The sequence below is a fragment of the Maniola jurtina genome, chromosome 13 (genome assembly GCF_905333055.1).
Source record: "Maniola jurtina chromosome 13, ilManJurt1.1, whole genome shotgun sequence".
In the NCBI taxonomy this organism is placed as follows: domain Eukaryota; kingdom Metazoa; phylum Arthropoda; class Insecta; order Lepidoptera; family Nymphalidae; genus Maniola; species Maniola jurtina.
The window spans coordinates 2,965,452-2,993,148 of record NC_060041.1 but is presented as its reverse complement, the minus strand read 5'-3'; the positions used below and the strand labels follow the sequence as shown (position 1 = coordinate 2,993,148).

The following is a 27,697-nucleotide window of genomic DNA, read 5'->3' as shown; positions in this document are numbered from 1 at the left end:
CGCCAGCCAGGTAACCTCCCAGTGTGCCTGGATGCTGCTGGTCCCTTTTGGATGCGTCCGAGGGGAAGAGCAGTGTTCGGGCCGGTGCGCCCCGGTAACATGGCTAATAATTTCTCTTCGGAGATATTGTTGGCTATGGCTAATGACCTGGCAGGGGGGGAGGTTTTTCCGCGTGTCCCTCTGACTAGCAGAGGGCACAGTGGATGAAGCGGAGGATGGGACGCGGGCGACGTGCGCGTCCCAAGGTCGGGGGACGCACTTCGCTGGTGCGTCCCGGAGGTGCGTCGATGGGGACCGAGCAGGTCCCCGGTGGAGGGTCTGCCTTGGCAGACGTCGCTGGCTGGGTCGCGGTTGTTTGCTTCGGCCGTTCCCGTGACCCAGTCGCCAGGCGACGCGCAGTAGCGCCGCTGGGGTTTAGTGGGTATTCCGGTCGCCTCTCGGCCGGCGAGTCCCACATACCCTCCCTCCGGGGGGGATGCGTAAATGCATTCCCCAGCGTCAACAAAAAAAAAAAAAAAAAAAAAAAAAAAAGAGGGTCTTCCAAAATTCGTAAGATCTATGTCCGCTGTTAGTTTTAAGTTTGCTAACCATTTGAAATTATCGATTGAACTAAAAAAGTATGTCAAATTATGTCAAATGTCTATGACGTCACTTTTGTGAATATCATACAAGCTTGATAAAAAGTGACTGATTTGACTAGTAGTCATCATCCCTATTGTATTGTAGTCGGGATCCAGTCCATAAGTAATAATCTGATAATTCTCAAATGGTTGAACAAACTTTCATCTAACAAAGCCAATAATCATCTTGTTTAATCAGGCTTTCGAATAAAAGACACCGCTTTCAAATCAGTTCATGAGTTTGGGAGCTACGATGCCACAGACAGACTCACAGATACACGGGTACACACGTTAAACTTTTAACACCCTTCTGTTTGGGTCGGGGATTAAAAAAAGCTTTTTATATTCTACCACAGTGAATACCACCGTGTATAGACATCCTTAACTTAAGACTTAGACACAAAAAAAGCGCAATAGCATTGACTGACGCTAACGAGTAGGTAGGTATAACTCACCTTCGTTCTGTTACAACTTTTTTTTGTCATGAGGAAAATCCCTAATGGATACCACCGGCCACGGCGGAGCACAGTGGTTATGTCGGACTCCTACCGACTAAAAAGTCCCGAACTTCCATCCCATCGACAACACATCGTTTAAACTCCGCCAGCGAATGTCCGCCTCAGCATACCCGCCCCCCACTAGGACACTACGAGCCCCCAAACATCGTTAGAGACATGCCGGAACCACAGCACGCCAACCAACCCGAGGAACATGCTTTGGTCCTCTCGAGGGCTAGGATTCGTGGGGAGGGCAATTACCTTTCCACGTTCCCCATCCTCAATATCTCCCTCGCCCGTCGCTAAACTGGACAGGCGAGAGACCGGTGGGGCAGCCAGTGACTGGATGGGTGATGAAGTCTCATCATCAACCACCCAACACAGTCACACCCGCTCCTGCGGCTATGCCCCATGGGTGCGTCTACTGCGCCCTCTGCTAGGGACACTCAGAGGGACGCGCAGACAACACCCCCTCCCTGCCAGGTCAATTAGCCATGGCCAACAATATCCCATGAAGAGAAATTGTTAATCATTGTTACAAGGGAACACCGGCCCAAGCGCTGCTCTTCCCGAAAGGGACCCACAACACTCGGCACACGAGGAGGTTACCTGGCTGGTACCCCTTCTGTTACAAGTTACAATTACACATATTGCTGAATTGTTATTCCCATCAATAAATATTACTTATAATAAATTGTAAGTAAATCAGCAATATGGGGCTTATAAAAACGGTAGACATACATTTCGACCAAATAAGTTAATAAATAATTAATAGTTTAACCAATTAAGTTAATAATTCAGAAGATAAGAATTAATGATCGTGATAGTCATTGTAAACTTACATTAGAAACCTGGTTTCAAAATTGTTTTTATACGCGCTAAATGATACCACTGTTGATATGCTCGTAGGTAATTGCATATATTTTATTCTATTTGTCATAAATACTATGAAATATTATTAACCCACGACCCAAAAAGAGGGGTGTTATAAGTTTGATGTGTGTATCTGCGTATCTGTGTATCTGTCTGTGGCATCGTAGCTCCTAAACTAATGAACCGATTTTAATTTAGTTTTTTTTTTTGTTTGAAAGGTGGCTTGATCGAGAGTGTTCTTATAATCCAAGAAAATCGGTTCAGCCGTTTGAAAGTAATCAGCTCTTTTCTAGATACTGTAACCTTCACTTGTCGGGGGTGTTATAAATTTTTAATTTACACTTGTACCTACAGTTCTTGTGGGGGTGACTTTCTAAAGGCATATCGGTAAGTAAAGCTAACTTAAATAATCCAAAAAAAAATTGTGAAGTGTCACGCTATCAACAGTTGACACATAAAAACAGTAAGTATGGCGAGTCCTTTCTCACAATTTATAGTCGCTGCGCATGAAAATTCCGCTATGTGGAAAATCACAAGTTTTCAGCAGACTCTTTTAAACTTAATTTTTTAAATATGCTTCACTTTTAGATCAAAATCACACATAGCTGAAAAGATTATCTCTTAAACTAGCACACATGCTAAGAACGGGTTTGTACATGTACACACACCTTTTACAACCAAACAAAATGACATCAAAAATGAAAATCCTCAAAAATACATAGCGGATTTTGCAGCGACGCTTTATTAGTAGTAAGGGATTCGCCGGTTCTGCCCCAGGCCCTGGCCCCCTCCCATGCCTCGCTGCCTCAGCCCCCTCCGTGCCTCGGTCAAGATCGAAACCTAAAAAAAAAAAAAAAAAAAGTTCGTTAGTTCGTTTCGTAATCCCTAGTTCGTTATCTAATTGCTTAATCACCTACTAATGACGCTCTATTGTTCGCTGGCTCGTTGCTTCATTCTATGGGTTTTAAAGGAAACGCATGAATCATAACTACTCTTTATTAGCCTTCAAATATTGATTTAAATAACTCACATAAAAATATATCATTCTCTACTGTATTTCCATTGAATAAATCTAAAAAATCTGAACTTGTATAGTAACCCGTAAACATGAAATACAAATACATTATACAATATTCCCCACAAACTGATGTGTAATCATTCTGTATCCGCCTTGTATTGAATTGCCATATTCTTGTATTTCTTTCCAAGAACTGCTTATGATATTTTGGTGGTGCTCGTCCAAATGAATCAAAATATTGTCCAACACCATTTGTATCTATATATATGGCTATCCAATGCGATCCTGGTTTATAATCGGGGTCTAGATTGCTTATTAAATAGGCTGGTGTTTCAACATAAATCGGTAACCGGTTTGCGGCATACACATTGTCTTGCAGACTTGGGTGGATTCTTCTTAAATATGTCTTTATTCCTATTGTATTCATATTACTTCAATACTACTGATCTTATCGCTGCCGAGGATCATACATGAATGGGACGTAAGACCATGTTATTTCAGATATATTATAAATCATCATCATCATCATGATCAACCCATCGCCGGCTCACTACAGAGCACGGGTCTCCTCGTGAGAAGGGGTTTTTGGCCATAGTCTACCACGCTGGCTGAGTGTGGATTGGCAGACTTCGCACACCTTTAAGAACACTATGGAGAACTCTCAAGCATGCAGGTTCCCTCATGATGTTTTCCTTCACCATTAAAACAGTGTTATTTAATTAAGTACTTGAAACGCACAAGACTTCGAAAAGTTAGAGGTGCGTGCCTGGAATTGAACCCCGACCTCCGATTAGAAGGTGGACGTCTTAACCACTAGGCTATCACAGCATAGTCTTATTAAAAATAATGGTCCATAACTTAAATAAAAACAAAAAATATTTCTTGTATCAGTGTTTTATTACAAACCTTAATAATAATGTAGGTACAAATTATAACTTAATCTATTTACAGAAATTAGGTTCCTTAGCTGCTATAGTCCACGCTTACATTACGATTTTTATCAATTTCAATAACATTGTCAAACTCTGCATATACGATGCAGTTTATCGTTTCAGGAATAGCTGAATCAAAGCGAACTTCTAGCCTCACACTACCGTGCTTTATAAGATTCCAATGACTAGAGTGAGCTGATAAATCAGGAGTTAAATCGAATGCTAAGAGACAATAGCCTTTTGCATATTGTTCCCTAGATATTCCGTTCCCTTCATTTAAAAAATGGATTCCCGTGCCTGAGAATAACGTATGATAGGCTGAACTGAAAGTATTATCATCGAATGATGGTTGCAAAGCTTTTGAAGGTATTTGTTGGCCATCAATATATAAACTAAATGTATTCATATGATAATTTTCAAAGTTGAATGGATTTTTCGTAAGAGTTCCATTAAATGCTGCGTTGTTAACAAATCCGACAATACATCTTTTAGGAACTTGACCAAGAAAAATATTATCGAGTGTTTTACCCTGAACCCCTGAAGGAATTGTTAAAACTTTAACTTCCGCTCGAGTTATTGGATATTTTGCAGTAGTAGATGCTAAAACTTTTTGATGTGCAAGTAATACAGTCGGATTGATCCGCGCGCGTCGAACTATAAGGGTTGCATCCGTGATACACACTTTAAGTTTTAAATCATTTGAAGAAGCCATAAGACTGAAAGTTTCCCTTGAGCGAATTAATTTAACACACATCTCAACACCATTAATCAAAAATTTTTCCTGGTTGAATATATCACCATGTAAGTGTCCAATCATTTCTATTTCTTTACTTTCGGCTGCAAGACTCTGTCTTTTAGTAAAACCTGTATTTTTTTCATCTACTGAATCCATATTCCCCGCAGTATCTTCATACCAAAGACCGCAAGTCAGGTGAGATTCTTTTGCTGCTGGCGCATAGTTTAATAATGTCTCAATGTAAGCACGGTAAGCGTATGTATTGTTTGGAGGTGAAATGAGTTTTTGATTCAAGTATACATCCAGCTGACTGAAGACTGAATGTAACCAATTGTTAATTGGAGCTACAACTGCAGATGAACTAAGTTTTGATAAGTCTTGATTCACTATCTTAGCTTTTAAATGGATCAACGTATGAGACAAATCTATGTAGTCTTCGCTCGTTCCAGGTATTTGAAATTCTATCGGTCCATCATCAGCAAGGGATGAAATGGGTTTGTAATGAATCCATAATCCATTTTCTATACTTGTTTGCGTTGATGGCAAAGCAAACAAATCTAACTCTGATTTAATACACTCACATGAATGATTATGTAAAAAAGACATAACTAATTAGAAAATATATCTTTTATTTTATTTTGACTGAGCCTTGATTTTTTAATAGCTTTCACTTTAGCTGTCAGCGGTTGAATGAATGAAGATTGTCGTTTTCTTTTAGTTATATATCCTGAGCCAGACATATTAATTCTATCTATCTTGTCATGAACTTTCCTTTTTAAGTTTGAACTAGCTTCCTTAAGACGAGTTTTGATAGAATCTTCCAAAGGTCGTGCGCTAACCATATCCGATAGAAGACCAACACCTGCATTTAATGCTTCTTTTCCTACAGCTCGAGCACCACTAGAGAGTAGTGGTAAAATAGACCTAAACAATCCTCCAAGAAAACTCCCAATACCATGACCACGTTGATATGGTACACCTTTATAAATTACTCCAATACCTGACCCAGCCTGATGTGAATAATATTGCTCATAAGGACAAGTTATCTTTTGATAAGGATCCATTATAATTTTCTAAAGTGAAGTTTAATACACACAGTTCCAAACTGGAATGGGATTTTATTGCCTGTGCTTGACCTTATATCTATTTCAATAGTATCAAACTCCCGCCGCATAACAGGTAAATAGTGAGGTGGTGAGAAAATATGCATTTTATTTGCTCCATATACATATGTTGCCGTATCTAAAGGTACAATTCTGAGAAGAGGAGCCATTACATCCCCCACAATTTGCGGTTCTATTATATCACAATAAACAAACAATTGAGATGGCAACCCTAATTTTAAATTAGAAGGATAGCTCCCAATTTTATTTACTGCAAGATTTTTGTTTGGTTCAAATCCAAGTTGTAAACATAATTTGGTTGACAACTTAAGTGTGTCAATTGAGTTATCCAAAATTGATACTGATACGTGTTTGGTTATTTCATCATAATGAAATACTATTTCTTCAAAAGTATATCTATTTAAAGTTTCTATAACATGTTGAATGCTGTCATAGTTCATGGCCGGAATCCGTCCTTTATAGTGCACTAATGAATGTGTGTCATCATCAGGCATCAAAACCCATTTAGATGTGTTAATAACATTTTCATGATCTTGAACAGTAAATACCGTACAAGGATATTGAATTTCTACAACTCCAACAAACCATTCACCTTCTAATATAAGGGATTTTGGTAACTTCGTTGAAAACATAGTTGTTTTGTTTTCCGGGAAGTATTCCATTGAACTATTACTAAGTAAAGTCAAATAAAAGTTTTCCTTTATCATATTTGATTTAAATTAGACTCTAAAACCCAACTGTTAAATTTATCAGGATAACCTTTCCACTTCACTAACACTTCTTTTCTGTTGCCGGAGTATCGAGAACTAATGATTTTATCTATTTTATAATTTGAGGAGGGGTCATAAAATACTTTTTGTAATTCTTTTTCATAAAAAGTTCCAACTATAGGTTCGTTTTGTAAATCTTTCAATGTGTAAACTACATGTGGGGATCTATCTATTATTGAAGATATAACAAATATTTCATCACTCCAGTTAGATTCATAACCTTTTTGAAAAATGTGTTTATATTTTGAAATTCTAACATTATCACCAACATGAAATGTAGGTAGTGAATTTTGTGATGATGGTTTGTTAGTTGCTTTTCTATCATATAAATTTCTCCAAACAGTCATTATATTATTAGAACTAACATCACAAGGACACATCTTAATACTAGAATGAAAACTATGGTTATACGAATATACCAAGTCTTGTAAAATATCTATGTATTTATATGTATTTTTGTATGTAAAATAGCGCCACATTTTAGATTTCAGAGTTCTTTGAAACCTTTCTACAATACTTGCTTTTATATCAGGATTATTTGTAGTGTAATAATTTATATTTTTGCTTTTAAAATACTTTTTAACATCTTTAGAAACAAACTCAGTTCCTTTATCCGATTGTATGTGTGTAGGAGTCGCATTAGATTCATTAAATATACTTTCAAAACATTCGATTATTGTTTTAGAGTTTTTCTTTTTCATCGACCTAGCATAAGCATATTTACTAAAGACATCAATAACACACAATATATAGTTAAAACCATCATTATATTTCGAATAAGTTCTCATATCACTAAGATCAGCCTGCCATAATTCATTGAGATTTGATAATATGTATTTGTTTCGAGAAAACTTTCTGTGAACAGGTTTATGAAGAGTATAGGTTTCTTGTGATTGTAACCATTTCTTTACATCCGTTTTACTCATTTTACCTTTCATGGTCTTTGATAATTTATCAATGCTACTAAACCCAGCTGGGTGTTTTGGATTATAATATATATTATTAATTTCTAATAAGGGGTCCATTTTTCCCAATCAATTTTCTTCCTAATTTTTTTAATATATTTATCACCACTACCTTGTGGAGTATTTAAAGTTCTTTCATCAGATGTAGAGTTCCCTTCGAGTGATTTCATCTGAAGTTGATGAATAAAATCCGACCTCTTAGAATTTCCGATGTAAGTCAATGGTACTTTGATTGCATGTAATGCCTTGGCAAACTTTTCCCAACCTATTGGATCACTTTTTTTTAGTGGTCTCAACGAATCATTAATTAGATCAACAATATTACTTCCAGGGACTTTTTCATTATTAATTATCACTGTACCATCATCACCATCCCAATAAATTGTATTTTTACTCAAAGAAATCAAGTTTAATAACAGCTCACCTTTTTTCAAATATGATTTTGGTATAAGACTTAGTATTTGAGTTGTTGAGTAACGTGGTTGACTATGTTCATTCGAATTTTTATTTTCCTTCACTTCAGCTGTTGGTGACTCGAACGATACTAAGTCTTTATTTTCCATGTTGTTATTTTTATAACTCTTAGTTTCATTTATATTGTCAGTAATGATTGGCAACTCGATAGGTTGTCGTTCTCCTTCGGTAAAATGTAGGTATCTTTGTAGAATTTGTAGATATAAAATACATTTTTTCCGATCTTCGATATTACTATTTAAAATCTTTTGCATTTCTGCATCTAATCGGGACATAGGATTTTCAGTATTGGTATGCTGCTTTAGTTTTTCTATAAAACTAGGCTCAACAAGCAACATTTTTTTAGCATTTTCCATTTTAAACTATAGATGATACTAATCCACTCAAAATAGAACCCAAAATTAAAGGTAAAAATGCTCCTCCTTTTTGAATCAATATCTTTTTTCTTAGTTTATTTTTTCCCTTGCGAACCAAAGTGCGAAGTATACTTTTAAATTTTTTTAACTTTTTCTTTCGTCTATCTTCTAGTGGAACTTTACCTTGTAATACGTTGTGAATGCACTCACAAATGCAATTTATCTCTTCTTCTTCACAGGATTTTAATAATGCTTTTTGATATTTAGGTTTAAGTGTATGCAACGCTTGTAGCAGCTCTTTATGTGTCTTTAGGCTTCGATGCATTATTTGTAAATGATAGGAATTTGATGATTCTTTAAATATTTATAATCTTTTGGTGGGATATATACGACGCAACATTCATCAGAGGGAAATATTTTTGACTTAATTCGACACATGTCATTTGTATCTTGTTTCAGATCAATCATCAAATATCCATGTGCTTCTTTTGTCGCATCCTTATAGGCATCCTCAATGAATTTTGAATTTTCTGGTGACACTTGTCTTGATAGGTATCGTATTTGTGTTTTATCACGAGGATTTTTAAAATAAATAATGTAACTTGAATTCAAAGATATATCTCTTTGTTCTTTTCCCTGATGAAATAAATTTTGAGTAATATAAAAAACACTTAAGTTTCTGTGATGACTACCTTTAGTGAAAATATCTACAATACGACCATCAGATTCTCTCATAAGATCATCAATTATAACAAGGTGAGCATCTTTGCCATCAAACATTGTAAGATCAGGAATTCCTTGATGATAGTTAACATTTGATAAATTATATAGTGGTTGCATTTCATCATAACACCAAGTAATTTCAGCAAAGTCTCTACTGCAAATTTCTTTCACATATTTTATGAAATTTGTAACAAAATTTGATTTTCCACAACCACTTGGACCAGCTACGATTGCAGTAAATGGATGAATAAAACACAACATTGTAACGTGTGTTACTTGAAAGGTTTAAAAAAAGACTGAGACATTTCAGTGACAGTATAACATTTTATTTTACTTAATATACATTATATACAATGGAATAAAAGTTCTATGAAACAAAATAAAAATCAAAAAGAAATAAATCACATTAAACATTTTTTTTTTTTAAATCTATTTACAAAAATGAACTAGAGGAAAGTTGTAATAAAATACATATAAAGACGAAAGTTAAAATCAATTTCTTAAAACTATATAGTATTTACAAGTAAAAAAATAAAATAAAAGACACATCAAATTACAATAAAAATTCCTTAAAATATTTACAAATAAAAAATAAATAAATTAAAGACACATCAAATTACATTAAAAATTCCTTACACTACATTTCTTAAAATATCACATTATTACTAATTTTATAATGACCCCAAGCTAATGTGTCAATATCATTTTGTAAAATATACCGCTTGGTGTCATTATACGACAGACAAGTTTTATTAATGTTTTGTGTGAAAATCGCATGTTTGATGGATCGAAATCTTAGCATATTACAATACTGAATTTTTTTATCAAGTAGACACGATCTGTAATTTTCCATGGTCATATTTTTTGTGACACTTTTATTTACTCCTTTTGCTTTTGCAAAAGTTTTATGGTCCACATCCAGTGCATACATTTTTGATCTTAATCCTACGAATTCTCTTAAAATTTTCCCATTATTTTCATCTTTAAAGAATCCTAACTTTTTTTTATTTATTTTTGGATAGCCGTAAATATTATCTTGTGGATAATCGGATGTATCGAAATAATTAATTAGATCACATTTTATATCTTCATAAAAATTGTCTGTAAAAATTTGATAAATTAAACTATCTGTATCTGTATACAATAACTTAATATTCTTGTTAAATTTTTTTATCATATAATTATAATGGAATTCATACATTAAAGTTTTAGAAATGTCTAAAATACAAAAACCCAAATAAATTGGTTTGTTATAAGTTAATTTGGTTCTGCGCAACTGTATTGCTACCAAGTTATCGTTGAAAACGGCTAAGCTATGGAATTCAGGTTTAGCAATTAAGTCTTGTGCCCCTAAGACTTTACCACGATTTTCCCAATGCGTTAACATTTTAACATTGACTCTCTTTTCGATATTTTCCATAGTCTTGCCGAAAACGGAATTGTTCATTAATTTGTAAAAATCTTTCTCAAAATCTGAAGTAGCCAAAGTTCGCATATTCGTATTTAAATCTATATATGTTTGTAACCAAGGACTTTGGTTAAATTTTAATATTCTATGAATTTTAGTTAACTTTATACCCATACTAAGACATTGTTTTAGATTTCTATAATGAATTTTATATTTCGTTTTATTATTAAGATTGGGTACTAACTTGATATCTTTAGAATTCCCGATACGAAGATTTTCAGGGCATAAAGGTAAGTCGGAATGCAAATCATGAAGTTCATTAGGATACTCCAAATCGACTTCAAGAATAAAGCCAATATCCGATGTGTCTGATACTTTAAAGTTTGTTTCAGTGTTTACCCATTCAAACCCACCTGTTGGAAGATACTGGGACATGGCCCAACCATAAAGATTATTAGCGTCTAAATATGTTAGATACGATTTGGGTTTTTCCTTATCATAATCTTCCATAAACTGATTATTTGCTTTTGCATAACGATTGCTACATTGAGATATGCCTCCTCTGATCCCAGTTTTGATAAAAGCTATTTTATCATAGTCGGTCAATAACTCTAGCTCAATTTGAGTATATTTAAGCATGGCATCCCAACTTAAACCTGGAGCTGTGTAATAATGAGCTGGATCTAATCCGTATGTTTTGATGCAAATATCACGAAAATTTTCATATATATCCGTTAATAACAAAACATCCGTTTGCAAATACAGATTCGAATAATCTAACATGTTTTGACAAGAAAAATGACTCCAAATATCTTTTGCATGATTATAGTCATCATCGGAAACATGGGAATTAGACAGCGAATTGTAAAATTGAGGTTGAGATGGGAGTGATGATGATTTTAAACATTCAATGGAAGTCATGTATTCATACGGATAAATACCTTTTCTTCTTAAACGACTAAAGTCATCATTATGAGGAAAGTTTCTTTTTAACGATCTAAATTGATCGTCATTGAGATTTTTTGCTAATTGATCAAGACTGCACGGCAAAAATTTGAAAGAATCTATGAATCTCAAACTTATCTGTTGGTTATTAACATTTAATATTTTTGAAAACGAAATATATCTTTCTTTATTTTGAGGTATTACTTCGATTTCACCTTCCGTAAAATTTAATGAATGAACAATGAAATGTGCGTCATAATTACTAAGATTATGTAAAATTACAGGAATATGACGGGGAGCGCGATATTTTTCCACACATGATTCATGTGCTACACCTCTTAGATTTCCAGTATGCCAGTCAAAGTCCAGAATGGATTCTCCATTCAGTCTTGATTCGCATATGTGACAGTTATGAGAATTTGCAATAGTTATTTCATCATCTTTTGTTAGTGGGTTTGGGCGTTTTTGAAAACTATTTTTTCTGCATATTAGTTTTATGTCCTCATAGAGTCGTTCCATAAATACTTTAGTGCAATCTGGACCGCTGTATGTTTCATATTTTGAAAGGCTGTCATCGTATGAACATTTAATATAATATCCAAAACTATACACTTCGTGTTTCTGAATATTCTCAGTAAAAGGTTTAGAGGGATCGTTTGAACATGAATTTATTGGTTTTAAAAACGCTTCGAAATCAGCATATATTACAAATGGTATTCTTAACTTTTTATTAAACTTATCAAACTTTATTTTATTGTTTGATGATGGTTGTCCAAACCAATTTTTTTTAGATAGTTCACTGTTTGGTAATTCTGTAATGATATGAACGCAATCATTTTGTTGGTGGGTTTCTAATCTCTCCTGTGTAGGAAAATGTAAAAGACACCCATCACATAAATAAATGGCATGTTCTTGGTTTGAAATTTGCTTGCTAACTAGTCGTGACATGTTTTTAATATAGCAATAATGCGAGTTTGTTTGATTTGAGATTAATAATAAATTAACATGAGTACTATTTCGAGATTTTGTAAAATAGAGGGGACCTACAATACTATGATTTTTCTTTTCTTTATTATATTCTAAGCCAAAAACATTCACACTTATATTGTTTTGCTTTTCAACTTTAGGTATATCCGTTAATTTGACTGGAAATGATATACCATCAAATTTAAGTTTATCTGAATGCATGCTGTATGACGAGACTCTATCGGTTTTGTTATTAGCAGGAGGATATAAAGCAGAAAGTAATGCCCATTTGAAACACATATAATCAGCATTTTTAACATTTATCACCGCTTTTTTTGCTCTAATATCTTGAGGTAAATCAATATAAGATGTACCACGAAGCGGGTTAAATTTATTTACATTCATATGTAAGCATTTTATGTTTGTTAAACTCCAGCCACTGTCTTTTCTTTCAAAAGAACTAATTTTATTTTTAAAAGTGTCACATAATGATGACAGGAAAATATTTAGATCGTCTCCACGGAAAACTATATAGTTTGATGTTTGAAAGTCAAATGAATTTGTCAATTGTTTGGTTTGTTGTATAAAGTCTGCGTGTAAAATGAAGTTTACCTTAAAAACTGTATGTTCTTTGATCGACTCTTGAACTAGGAATAAAATATAATTTTTTAATGAATTCAAAAATGATTCAGGGGTCTTAAAAATCGATAAATCATCATTTTTACTATTTATCATGTACGTTATTATTCTTTGTCCAAAAGCTGAATCAATTACAGAAACATTCGATAATGATGGGTGCGACTTTAAATGATTATTTTTATGTAAATTACTTTTTAAATGATTAGAAAAATACCTTTTGGTTATAAAAATATTGCAAATATCACACTTCACTTTATTACCTTCTGAATATGCAGATGGTGTAGTGGAGTTATTTTCTGAGTATTGAACAGATGAAGTTGAGGCTCCCTCGTTATATTTCACTCTTTTCGCAGAGTTGTTCACTGTGGAATCATTGGACCGCTTTAAAGCTCCACCAATTTGAAGTTTCTGTTTAGTTGGGCTAGAAATAAAAAATAGAAGCATATAAAAACAATAAATAATACACATCATATAATTTTAAAAAGAATAATGCTTAAATACTTACATGATTGAATCAATTGCTTCACACATATTATACAATTCATTATCATATGCTGGATCCAGTAAATCACAATAATCCAAAGCCTCAATGAGTTCCTCATCATTAATTGAAGTGTTGAAAAATGAGCTAACACAGCTCTCAATTGTATCTTCCATTGCTACCAGTTTATAAGACCACAGAGGGAGACTTATACATTAACAGCACCAGGTGGCTTACTGACATTACTATAGGATTTACAATGTGTTTTTATACTGCTTGTATAAGTGTTACGTCGAATTAATCTCACAAATTAAATTATGGTAAGTATTTATGTGAGGTAGTTTACTAATGACAGATTAAGTTATTAATTATTAAATGAGTATTTTTTACAACCCTCTGTTTCTGCGATTTCTTTTGTAATATTATAAATTATCTCATTCGTGTTCGCAAAATTTCCATTAGCCTTTTCTGTATAATATTTGATTTTTACATTAGCATGTTTCCAGTGTTGAGACTGAGGTATTTTGGCTAGTTTTTTTAGGTCATACACCTCTAATTTAATGAGATGTGTGGCTGTCGCACCATCGTTGGAGTTCGTAGATATATATGATATACTGCCATCTTTGTTAGCTCGAGCTACTGTTGAACTAGTTTTGTTTTTATTTTTTGGGGATGACTCGAAAAAAATGTCTATATTTTCAGATTTCCTTTTCATTTTCTTTGATGGCATTTCATGATCTATGAGCAAATTTTGTGTTTCTTCTTCTACCAAATTCGCAGGAAAGTAATATTGCTTATATGTATTGTTTTCTTGACTGTTGCAAGGGGAGTACGATATATTCTGTAACAATAAAAATAAACTATCATACTGATATCATAAATATTTACATTAATTTAAAGGGAACTAAAAGAAAATAAATTACACACTCACCTCCATTGTTTATCACACGACACTTCTTAATCACACACTGCTAATAAACACTTGTATGAACACAATATAGATTTAAAGTCAAACTGTACTCTCTCAGTACTCTTCAGTTGAAACGAGGTAGTAAATATGGCAGAAATTATTTATTTTGAGCTTATATAGTAAAACCAATGCCATTATCATTAGTGAAGAATGTATTTGCACCGATAACAATTAGTTAAACAGCATATTATCGAAAAAGGTTTTGTAATCAATATTTCAAAAATGTGGTTAATGATTGTAACAATTATTGAACAAAGCCAAAAGTAACGTGATAAGCTAACTACCTAGATAAAGATGTATTGTTGGAATTTTCTAATGACGCACCTACAGAATTTCAAATACCTGGAATGAATAATGACTAATCGACATGCGTCTGTACTACTTGCTCTGACTGTATTACTTGCACATCAAAAAGTTTTAGCATCTACTACTGCAAAATATCCAATAACTCGAGCGGAAGTTAAAGTTTTAACAATTCCTTCAGGGGTTCAGGGTAAAACACTCGATAATATTTTTCTTGGTCAAGTTCCTAAAAGATGTATTGTCGGATTTGTTAACAACGCAGCATTTAATGGAACTCTTACGAAAAATCCATTCAACTTTGAAAATTATCATATGAATACATTTAGTTTATATATTGATGGCCAACAAATACCTTCAAAAGCTTTGCAACCATCATTCGATGATAATACTTTCAGTTCAGCCTATCATACGTTATTCTCAGGCACGGGAATCCATTTTTTAAATGAAGGGAACGGAATATCTAGGGAACAATATGCAAAAGGCTATTGTCTCTTAGCATTCGATTTAACTCCTGATTTATCAGCTCACTCTAGTCATTGGAATCTTATAAAGCACGGTAGTGTGAGGCTAGAAGTTCGCTTTGATTCAGCTATTCCTGAAACGATAAACTGCATCGTATATGCAGAGTTTGACAATGTTATTGAAATTGATAAAAATCGTAATGTAAGCGTGGACTATAGCAGCTAAGGAACCTAATTTCTGTAAATAGATTAAGTTATAATTTGTACCTACATTATTATTAAGGTTTGTAATAAAACACTGATACAAGAAATATTTTTTGTTTTTATTTAAGTTATGGACCATTATTTTTAATAAGACTATGCTGTGATAGCCTAGTGGTTAAGACGTCCACCTTCTAATCGGAGGTCGGGGTTCAATTCCAGGCACGCACCTCTAACTTTTCGAAGTCTTGTGCGTTTCAAGTACTTAATTAAATAACACTGTTTTAATGGTGAAGGAAAACATCATGAGGGAACCTGCATGCTTGAGAGTTCTCCATAGTGTTCTTAAAGGTGTGCGAAGTCTGCCAATCCACACTCAGCCAGCGTGGTAGACTATGGCCAAAAAACCCTTCTCACGAGGAGACCCGTGCTCTGTAGTGAGCCGGCGATGGGTTGATCATGATGATGATGATGATTTATAATATATCTGAAATAACATGGTCTTACGTCCCATTCATGTATGATCCTCGGCAGCGATAAGATCAGTAGTATTGAAGTAATATGAATACAATAGGAATAAAGACATATTTAAGAAGAATCCACCCAAGTCTGCAAGACAATGTGTATGCCGCAAACCGGTTACCGATTTATGTTGAAACACCAGCCTATTTAATAAGCAATCTAGACCCCGATTATAAACCAGGATCGCATTGGATAGCCATATATATAGATACAAATGGTGTTGGACAATATTTTGATTCATTTGGACGAGCACCACCAAAATATCATAAGCAGTTCTTGGAAAGAAATACAAGAATATGGCAATTCAATACAAGGCGGATACAGAATGATTACACATCAGTTTGTGGGGAATATTGTATAATGTATTTGTATTTCATGTTTACGGGTTACTATACAAGTTCAGATTTTTTAGATTTATTCAATGGAAATACAGTAGAGAATGATATATTTTTATGTGAGTTATTTAAATCAATATTTGAAGGCTAATAAAGAGTAGTTATGATTCATGCGTTTCCTTTAAAACCCATAGAATGAAGCAACGAGCCAGCGAACAATAGAGCGTCATTAGTAGGTGATTAAGCAATTAGATAACGAACTAGGGATTAGTTTTTCGAAAAGCTAACTTTGCAACCGTTAGAGATACGACGTCGGGAGTGAGCGCAATCGATTCAGCGTACCCCAAAACCTTTTTTTTTTTTTTTTTTTTTTTTTTTTTAGGTTTCGATCTTGACCGAGGCACGGAGGGGGCTGAGGCAGCGAGGCATGGGAGGGGGCCAGGGCCTGGGGCAGAACCGGCGAATCCCTTACTACTTTTATTCGTCCCATACTTACTGCCCATTCTTCGAAGGTGAACGTAAAATATGACGTACAAAAACACGTCAGAGACTTAAAATTAGCATCAAATAAAGTCTCATCATTAATCAGAAAAACATTAACCATTCTGTTGTGGACTTTAGTTATATGTTCTTTAGTTTATTAATTAGTATTAATCACTTAGTGTTAAGAATTAAAAAGTGAGTTGGAATCGCTTACGATGAGTTACGTACCGTATTTTTTTTATTTTTTTTTTATTTTAATGGCGGCCATGTTGTTGTTTTTTTTTTTGCAAATTTTTAATTTTTTTTAGGGTTCCGTACCTCAAAAGGAAAAACGGAACCCTTATCACATTGTTGTCTGTCTGTCTGTCTGTCCCTCTGTCTATCTGTCTGTCCGTCTGTCCGTCTGTCCGACAATCCGTCTATCCATCTGTCGTGTCTGTCAAGAAAATCTATATGGTATGGTACCTACTTCCCGTTGACCTAGATTCATGTTGGGCAGGTAAGTAGGTCTTATAGCACAAGTAGAGGGAAAAATCCAAAAAAAAATGTGTTCATGAACAGATAATAATTAGTATTTTCGGTTTACAAAGCAAGATGACTACAATAAGTGGTGTATCATATGAAATGGCACCTGTACATTCAACAGATTTTTATGCATAATAGTTTTTGATTTATCGTGCAAAATGTCGGAAAAAATACCTGAGTACGGAACCCTCGGTGCACGAGTTTGACTCGCACTTGGTCGTTTTTTTTTTATTAAATGTTTATATTTCGTATGGACTGTAGATATATCTATAACATTATTGATCGAAGTTCATATCATATCCCTTCCGTAGATGGATAAAAAAGCATTATCTTGTCTAAAATAATTCACCGAGGGTACTTTGTCAAAAACTCTTATGACAAGAGCTGTTCACGAGGCAAGGTGAGATGTTTGTCGTGCGGAGGGCTGTTGAAACTCTTGTCCTCTTTTGGACTGAGACGACTTCATCTCTGCAATAATTAAAATGTGGCGAATAAAGAAGAAAGACCTTTATTAAAATAAATCTTTTTTTGTCTGCCGTTGTGGTTTTGTTAACTGAGTAAAAAGTTGCTATGGTTTCTGTATGAATATGTAATAATAATAGTATGGTTGATTTATCTTACACCAAAAAATTGCCCAATTGTATTATTATACCTACTGTAATAGCCAATGCCTGCGACTTCGCCCGCATGGATTAGGTTTTTCGAAATCCCGTAGGAACTCTTTGATTTTCCAGGATATTATCTATCTCCATTCCAAATTTCAGCCAAATCCGTCGAGTAGTTTTTGCGTGAAGGAGTAACAAACACACACACACACATACACACAAACTTTCGCCTTTATAATATTAGTGTGATGTGATGAAGTCAAGCGTTAAGAAATGATGGTCTAGTTGGTTTTGTCGGTCTCGTGTTCGGGGGTCTCGGGTTCGACCCAAACTTTTCGGACCCAACCTTACGGTGCTGGTGATGCTTTGAAGTTTTGCCAGTTTGTTACCAGGTCAGCCTCACGAACCTTTGCTATAATACTGCTTAAACTAAAGAGAGAAAACGATAGAACGCTGCACTAATTTGTAAGAGCAATATTTTATTCATAAGCGCGAGTTAAATGGCTTTAATCTTGTGCCATTAGAGTGAACGCCTTGCTCCGGTCTAATGGCAATCGCTGTGTTAATCTGACCATTAGACGAGAGTTATAGGCTGATGCTCGATCCGGATGGAAACATCACGAAATACTTGAATACAACTCCTGAAACATAATAAAAATTAAATTAAAAATTTAAAAAACCCCCGACACATAAACCTCTAAAAAGTAAAAAAATAATAGGTAAATATGTATGGGCCCTTTAAGAATAGTATAAATAGTAAAGTTTTTATCCAAGCGTTCGTTGCGTCGGGGGACCGCTAAAGACTATTCTTTCTACAACAGATGACTTTCATGGTTTATCATAGGTAGCGGTCCCCTGGCGCAACGAGCGCTTGGATAAAAACTTTACTATTTATACTATTCTTAAAGGGCCCATACATATTTACCTATTATTTTTTTACTTTTTAGAGGTTTATGTGTCGGGGGTTTTTTAAATTTTTAATTTAATTTTTATTTCACGCTTTTTTCACGGAATTTTTAAAACCTAAATCCACGCGGACGAAGTCCTGGTCATCAGCCAGTTAACAATATATATTATAAGTATGAATCAGATTATATTGTAGTCAAAGTTAGTGAGAAAAGCTTTAATTCACCAAAGTTCATACACGATATTCCTTCTGATATAAAAATTAAATTAAAAATTTAAAAAACCCCCGACACATAAACCTCTAAAAAGTAAAAAAATAATAGGTAAATATGTATGGGCCCTTTAAGAATAGTATAAATAGTAAAGTTTTTATCCAAGCGCTCGTTGCGCCAGGGGACCGCTACCTATGATAAACCATGAAAGTCATCTGTTGTAGAAAGAATAGTCTTTAGCGGTCCCCCGACGCAACGAACGCTTGGATAAAAACTTTACTATTTATACTATTCTTAAAGGGCCCATACATATTTACCTATTATTTTTTTACTTTTTAGAGGTTTATGTGTCGGGGGTTTTTTAAATTTTTAATTTAATTTTTATTTCACGCTTTTTAAACTTTATTCATAAAATTACCGTTTATTTGTGCCATTCTAAAACCCAATTTCTATAATAATATAAATCCAATAAGGCAGCTAATATCTCTTCAAAAGTAACATCAATGTTATGTTAATTATACGTTCCATGAAATATTTTTGACCGAACATCACTAAATCAAGAATTATCTGAATGACTCACATAGTTTAACACGACCAAAACGAAGTATCTGTTTCTAACATGTCGTTGCTTTAAAAATGTACCCATTTTACGTAGTCGTATAATAGTTCGCTTTTCAAGATATACCTACGATTAAATTGAAATCGACTTTCACCCGATGAAATAAGGAATAAAGTGGCTTGTATTTCATTTTGTTTGTTATTGCATGTCAAATTTTTATTTGACATAACTTTCAAAAATCGGTCAAGTGCGAGTCTGCCTCACACATGAAGAGTTCCGTACAAGTTTTTTTTTATGTAATGACAATTCAGTTGTCGGATTTTTCTCTTTACTTGGGCCACAGGAGTAGAGTGCTTGGGCTATAAGATATTGCTACCTGCCTTTCATGATTCTACGTAAACGGGAAGTACCCAATTTATAAGTTTTGATTCTCTTGAAAGATGCGACAGACGGACACACAAACAGACAACGAAGTGGTGAAGGAGTTTTCCTTCAGGAAACCTGCATGCTTGAGAGTTGGCCATAATGCTCCCTCAAAGGTGCGTGAGGTGTGCCAATACGTGCTTGGCCAGTGTGGTAGTTTCTCATTCTGAGAGGAGACTTGTGCTCAGTAGTGAGCCGGCGATGGGTTGATCCTGATGATGATGAATTTTAAACGTATTTTGTCAAAGTAAATAAGCTGAGTTCAAGCAGATAAAATAAAAAGAAGGTGCGCCTAATGCATCATCCAAACCTGCGCGACAAAGCGACTACGATGCGGGAACCTCAGCCGCGCGGAGGGTCATCGCCTCCTACGATATTTAATGGTGCCATGCACACCTACGCGACTACAACAGTCGAGGCTACCTACAACATCTTTTTTTTTCTACAGATACCTACTGAACCCTAAAAATAGTTTGACTATGGTTTGGGTTTGGGTTGATTGTTCGTGGCCTTTGGTTGACTGTTGGATACATCGATGTATAAGGATATGCCATTCCCATATAAATCCGTTTACAAAAATGAGCCTATAAAAAAATAAATATTACGTCATTTAATTCGTCAGTGAATTTGACGCGAGCGTCAACTCTCTATTATTAAAAAGATCAAGGATGGAATGGAGCTGTTTTGTGCAATATTTCGTCAATTTTTTTTTGCGTTAAAAATATTATTAGTGCAGATATGAGCATGTAATGAATCTAACAAAGAATTTTCACGAATAATATGTAATAATATAAACCATAACCAAAAAAACTTCTGTAGTACGGAACCCTCTATCAATGCGGCAGCTTCGCCGTTGCGGATGCGGAAGCCCGCAAAATCGCTAAAATATAACTACGTCATACGTACGACGTATACATACAAAATACACACATCGTTAAATAGTTAAACACATACATAAACATACATAGTTAAATACATAAAAAATACATATAAGCATGTATACACTCAAACATACATGTATAGTTTTCGCGACTTGCAACATCCGCATCCGCGTGACTATCCGCATTGATTATTATTATTGTAGATGCAGATGTGGATGCCCAAATCAATGCGTAATCTTCACAATTGCGGGTGAGGATGCGAATATTGGAAACATCGCTAGTCTACTAGTACAGATATACATACATAGTAAAACAGTTAATTATATACAAACATACATAGTTAAATACTTACAAACATACAATCATAGTTAAATATATTCATGATCATAAGTAGTCTGTCATACGCGAATAAAAAGTTTTACTTCAAAAAAAATAACACGACTCCATTCTTTCTGTATTCCAATTGTACGATATTTTTGCGGCAAATATTTAATCATAGCAAAATTAAAAATATACCCAGCTTATACGTTAAATTAAATGAGAAAACGATATACTTACGAGTGAAATGTTATTCCATCTTTTTTTTGATGGATTTCCGTACGGTTTTTGCAAGATTTGACCGCACATGACGGCATTTTCGACAGTCAAAAACACGTGCGATACGATGAAGCGTGTGCGGCCGACTGATGCGTGATAAAGAGACTTTTGCCAATTCTCTTTAACTTGTGAGCGCATTTTTTTTCTTCTAAGGGCCTATCCATATACATCGATGGTTGGATATTATAATTGAATTGATGTTTTCTCGTTTAACTGTGATTATAATATTTTATAAATTAGAAACTCCGCGCCTACGATCCAAAGTATCGGAGTTTTCCAAAACAATATTTTCAAATAAATAATTATGTATCTAGGCAACGTCCATCTTGACAAATTGACATTTGCCAATTGACATAATATTATGAACCTCTGTTACAATAGTGAAAGATCCCAGGGCCACCAGCCGTCACGTATTTTCTGACGAACGAAATGTGGACGATTGAGTAGTGTTACTATGTACTAAGAACGCATGCCTACAGACCTGCTAGCTTGCTTAGACGGCCAATTTTCAGGTATCAGGTAATCAAGGTACATAAAAACATTACTTACCTCACGTAAATTCTCCAATTTTTTTAATTTTTAGCAGATTTTTTTTTAATATTAATAATTAATTGACATAAGTAAACTATAAGAGAGTGAGAGAGAAGTCAATATATCCTAATACATGTCTTACTCAGTCTCATGCGCGTAGATAATGATGCCCTCGCGCTCAAACCCACAGAGGCATTAAAATTGAATTTAGGGGATGATTGGCCCTCTGGATCGGTCTGTCTTCTTGTAAAAGGTTTTTAAATAGTTGTCTGGTGGACATATATAAAAATGGAGCATCAGAATTTACGTGCAGTTAAGTAATTACTTATTTTGGGAGCTTTGAAGCGTCTGCAAAGCAATACGGCCGACGCGGGAAGTGTCTGGGAGTATTGGCGACATATTTTTAAGGATATTGCTTAAAATATACGTAAAAATCAGTTTGGCGAATTTACGTGAGGTAAGTAATGTTTTTATGTACCTTGATTATCAGATACCTGAAAATTGGCATCTGGCATTGGCGTCTAAGCAAGCTAGCACGTAGGCTAGGCATGCTTTCTTAGTACTTACTAACACTACTCAATCGTACATATTTCCTGTGTCAGAAAATACGTAACCTCTGGTGGTCCTGGGATAAAAGTAATAAGAAAACCAGAAAAGAGCTGATAACTTCCAAACGGCTGAACCAATTTTTTTGGATTATAGCTAAGAACACTCTCGATCAAGCCACCTTTCAAACAAAAAAAACTAAATTAAAATCGGTTCATTCGTTTAGGCGCTACGAGGCCACAGACAGATACACAGATACACAGATACACAGATACACAGATACACAGATACACAGACACACAGATACACAGATACACAGATACACACGTCAAACTTATAACACCCCTCTTTTTGGGTCGGGGGTTAAAAACAAATCGGGTATGACTTTATTGCACAGATATGGACATATAGTAGGTAATAGTACAAGCACGCTAGATGAGTGGCATAGGCATAGGAACTTATAATTATTATTATTAAAAAAAAATTAGAGTAAAATGAAAATATTCTACTCTATTTTTTTTTTGAAAATTAAAGCGATCAAGCTCTCAAGCTAAGTTATTAATAAAAACACAAATCTAAAACAAGGTTCACTAGCAAACTTTGATGTTTATAATAATCTCAGAAGTAAGAATTTCAAAAAATACTCTAAAGAAATAACAAGATTTTTCCTTTGGAAAAATTTAAACCCAGTTTGGGTGACATTCTGTACGGTTGGATTTTCATAAATATTCTATTAGGTAGTATCAAAATTGCAAGCTCGCTTCAAGTTGTCGCATTGATACCTACCTTAGCTTCAATTTGGCAACTTTTCAATGTTGGGTTATAAGCTGACGCTGGAATATACAAAGACAAAACAATATAAGAAACTAAATAGCAAAATAATTTATACATTTGACAAGCTATTTAAAAACAAGTGTAAATTAAAAATTTTCAACACCCCCGACCAGTGAAGGTTACAGTAACTAGAAAAGAGCTGATAACTTTCAAACGGCTGAACCGATTTTCTTGGACTAACTAACTTGGACTTGGATCCAAAGTATCTGAGTTTTGCAAAACATCATTTTCAAATAAATAATAATGTATATCTAGGCAACGTCCATCTTGACAGCTTGACATTTGTCAATTGACATAATATTAAGAACCTAACGGTTATCTAACCTTCTTTTCTACAAGAAAACTAGAAAAGAGCTGATAACTCTTAAACGGCTGAACCAATTTTTTTGGATTATAGCTAAGAACACTCCTCGATCAAGCCACCTTTCAAACAAAAAAAACTAAATTAAAATCGATTCATTCGTTTAGGCGCTACGATGCCACAGACAGATACACAGATACACAGATACACAGATACACAGACACACAGATACACACGTCAAACTTATAACACCCCTCTTTTTGGGTCGGGGGTTAATAATGCTAGATACTGCTTCTGCTATAAAATGAACCAAAAAGTAAGAAATTTCACATGTAAACAGCTTCTTATTACATTTTTTTAAATAGCCAGTGTCATTAGGGATTCAAATCTGTTCAGGCTTTTGGAAGTGATGGTGGAAAAAAGAAACATGCATAGGTACATACATCACATACCTAAATGAACCCTGAAAACATTATACTCCTTTTTTTGGAAAGTCGCGTAAGAACCTTTCTAATCTACCTTTTTAATAGTTTTCTAAGCTTTTATGAATAACGACGCAAATGTAGCATCTACGAGTAGGTATATATTCTGAGTCTGTTAAGTTTTCCGATAAATTGCCTATTCATATTCAATTAAGGATTCCTCGGGCATAGGAACCGAGTTTCTAACGACTTTCCTAACAGAATTTATTAAGAAAATTTACGACGCTAAAGGAAAAGGAGATACTGTGAATGAAACAGAATTGCGAAGTCGCCGCAAAGGTGCCCCGTTCGCTCTCTAATTTGGCGAGCTTCCAACACAACTTAATGCTGTCTATCTACTTTTATACCTTTTTATCTGGGCATTATCTTTTTTCTCAATGGATCTGGTCATCCATTTTAATTAGGGCATTCAAAATGACCTAGGATCAATTACAAGGAAAACAATGTTGTAATTTCTTCATATTTTTGAAAATGAATGATAAGTACGCTTTTCGATGAATTTTCTGCAAAAAAGAACTCTCAGGCATGCAGGTTTCCTCACGATGTTTTCCTGCACCGTTAAAGCAAGTGTTTAATTTTTGTGTGACCGGGATCGAACCCCCAACCTACTATTAGGAGGCGGACGTCCTCATCATTTGTCACAGGTTCTTTTAAACTTAGACCAACGACCTTTTAAGGTGCCACGCACTCGAACTGAACTGCAGCTGAATTGCGCGTCGCGGCAGCGCCCCGCATGATATTCTCTCGCGAGAGACGCGCGTACGTCATTGCCGCGCGTCGCGGCTGGAGAGAATATCGTGCGGGGCGCTGCCGCGACGCGCAGTTCAGTTGCAGTTCAGTTCAAGTGCGTGGGCACCTTTATAGTGCAAGTTACAACGCACTAGACATTGGTCATTCTGAACAGTAAAATTTTTGCGGCTGCAACTCCTTTTTACTCACAGCTTCATGACCAGTGTCATTCTAAAGCTTCATAGATTACGATTTTTGTTTGAAATAGCCTTTATACTAATATAGTTCAATGTCTGACCGTACTCTGCTTTGCTTAGACTTAAATTTCAGTTAAAACGAAATCATTTATGCTAGTGATATAACGCTGTCTCAATTAATTTAATTTAAGCAATTAAATATCACTTGCTTTAACGGTGAAGGAAAACATCGTGAGGAAACCTGCATGCCTGAGAGTTCTCCATGTTCTCAAAGGTGTGTGAAGTCTGCCAATCCGCATTGGGCCAGCGTGGCAGACTATGGCCTAACCCCTTCTCATTCTGAGAGGAGACCCGTACTCAGTAGTGGGGCGGAAATGGGTTGATCATGATGATGATGATGATGAGTGGTATAACGCTGTCTCGTTTTAACAGTGTCTTAAGTCTGAGCAAAGTCAAAATGCGCTTTACAGATCTCAACCTTGGAAGCGTTCATGCGCGTACTGTGTTGCCGTGCAGTAGCGATGCGCCGCGTCGCGGTGTCGTCTCGCGCTTTGTTCGTTTCAGCCTTTATCCAAACATTGCTTTAAGTAAAAACCAGGCCATGTCACCTTCGAGATCTCTAGGAAAGATACATTTGGCGCCAGACTCCCTTACACTGTAATAAAATTGCATAAAATACGAGATCTCACCCTTAATATATTCATTCGTATATCACCCTTATTCTGTTATCACATAAGATCTATATTCCCATAAACATCCCAAGCTTACAGTGAGATGTTCAATTTACTGAAAGTGCTAGGCACTAGTGCGGTAGTAGATGAGATCTCCTCCCGTAGAACGGACGCATCCCTCTCGTTGAATTTTGCCGCCAAAATTTACGAGAGCTGAAAATAACGTTACCGTGTTTCAAAGCCATAAGAAAATTGCCAATTTCAAAGCCTCTTCGGACACTTCAAAGTGAATTTTGGGAACGTATAAATAAAAGAGTTCGTAGCTTCGCGTCTCTAAAAGTTTAAATTTTTAACGAAAAATTATTTACTATAATATATACTTAGCTATAAAAATTATAATAGGTTATATAAAAAAATAAAAACTAAACATTCTTAATTTAAAGAAAATAAAACTGCGATGGAACAAAAAACATAAACTTTATGAAAAAACTTTTATCCGTGTAATGCCCAATGATAACAATTTTCTGAAAAGTGATTCAAATAGTTCGAAACAGGGAAATGTGTATATTTCAACATTATTCAAAAATAGTTAGATACATAATAATGTCATAGACAATTTATTATTATCATATTGGTATTTTTTTTTTCATAAACAATAATGTTTATCAATAAATATGCGTGGAGTGTAAGTTCGGGTGGTATTCGGAAATGAATAGATTGGATAATACATCAAAACAGGAAAAAGAAGACGAGAATAATGTTCGAGGGAATTGTACGAAGCAGACAAAAATTTTGGGTATGTCTTACTTTGAATTTTGGCGTCTTTCTTTTAATTTTCATAAGAGACTACGTATCTACTTATATAATTATTTTGGGTTCTATGATCTTTTGGACCTTAGAACCTAGTGGTTAGGACGTCCGCGTCCTGATCGTAGGTCGGGGATTCGATACCGGGCACACGCCTCAACTTTTCGGAGTTATGTGCGTTTTAAGTAATTAAATATCACTTGTTTTAACGGTGAAAGTAAAGATCATGAGGAAACCTACATGCCTGAGAGTTCTCCATAAAGTTCTCAAAGGTGTGTGAGTATGCTAATCCGCACTTGGCCAGCGTGTTAGACTATGGCCAAAACCCTTCTCACTCTGAGAGGAGACCCGTGCTCTGTAGTGAACCGGCGATGGGTTGATCATGATGATTATGATGACCTTTGGTTGCTATGAGAAATCCCTGTAATATTATTTACTAACTAGCTGATACCCGCGACTTCGTTCCCGTGGATGTAGTTTTTTAAAAATCCCGTGGGAACTCTTTGATTTTCCGGGATAAAAAGTAGCCTATGTGCTAATCCAGAGTATAGTCTATCTCCATTCTAAATTTCAGCCCAATCCGTCTAGTAGTTTTTGCGTGACTCCTTCACGCAAAAACTACTAGACGGATAACAAACATACACACACACACACACACATACAAACTTTCGCCTTTATAATATTAGTGTGATAATATTTAGTTTTCCGTATTTTTCAAGATTTGTTGTACATAAGCTACGCTATGTAGGCAATTACGTGTATTTTCAATAAGGAAAAGTAACAGAAAAAGAGAAATTTCCTGCCCACAATAATATTGTTATTTCCACGTTTCCACACAATATATTCTTATGGCTTGGGTTAATTCATTAAGTACCTACAACGGGTGGTCTGAATGCCTTTGTTCATAGACGAATAAAGTGATCCTTGTTTTTTTTATTTTATAATTAAGTATAAATTGAATATTTGAAGAGAGCAACCACCGAGTTACTTGCTGGATCTCAATAGGAAGAACTTTGCTGGCCAAATGTGGATTGACAGACTTGACATTCTAGGCCAGATATCGATTTATCTCTCCACTATCTATACCCT

General features: G+C 34.9%; 1 protein-coding gene across 2 annotated transcripts in view; it reads left to right on the top strand.

Annotated features, from left to right (window-relative positions):
* Nucleotides 1-27,697, top strand: part of LOC123870957 (ras-like protein family member 10B) — a 61,203-nt gene that overhangs the window by 19,842 nt on the left and 13,664 nt on the right. Inside the window, exon 1 of one of the 2 annotated variants that reach the window (XM_045914471.1) lies at nucleotides 26,470-26,597. The exons of the other annotated variant lie outside the window; for it this stretch is intronic. Coding sequence (XP_045770427.1) covers nucleotides 26,510-26,597 — 88 coding nt within the window. The 5' untranslated portion in view covers nucleotides 26,470-26,509. Of the gene's footprint in view, nucleotides 1-26,469; nucleotides 26,598-27,697 lie in introns of those variants that run through there. 2 annotated transcript variants of the gene reach the window in all.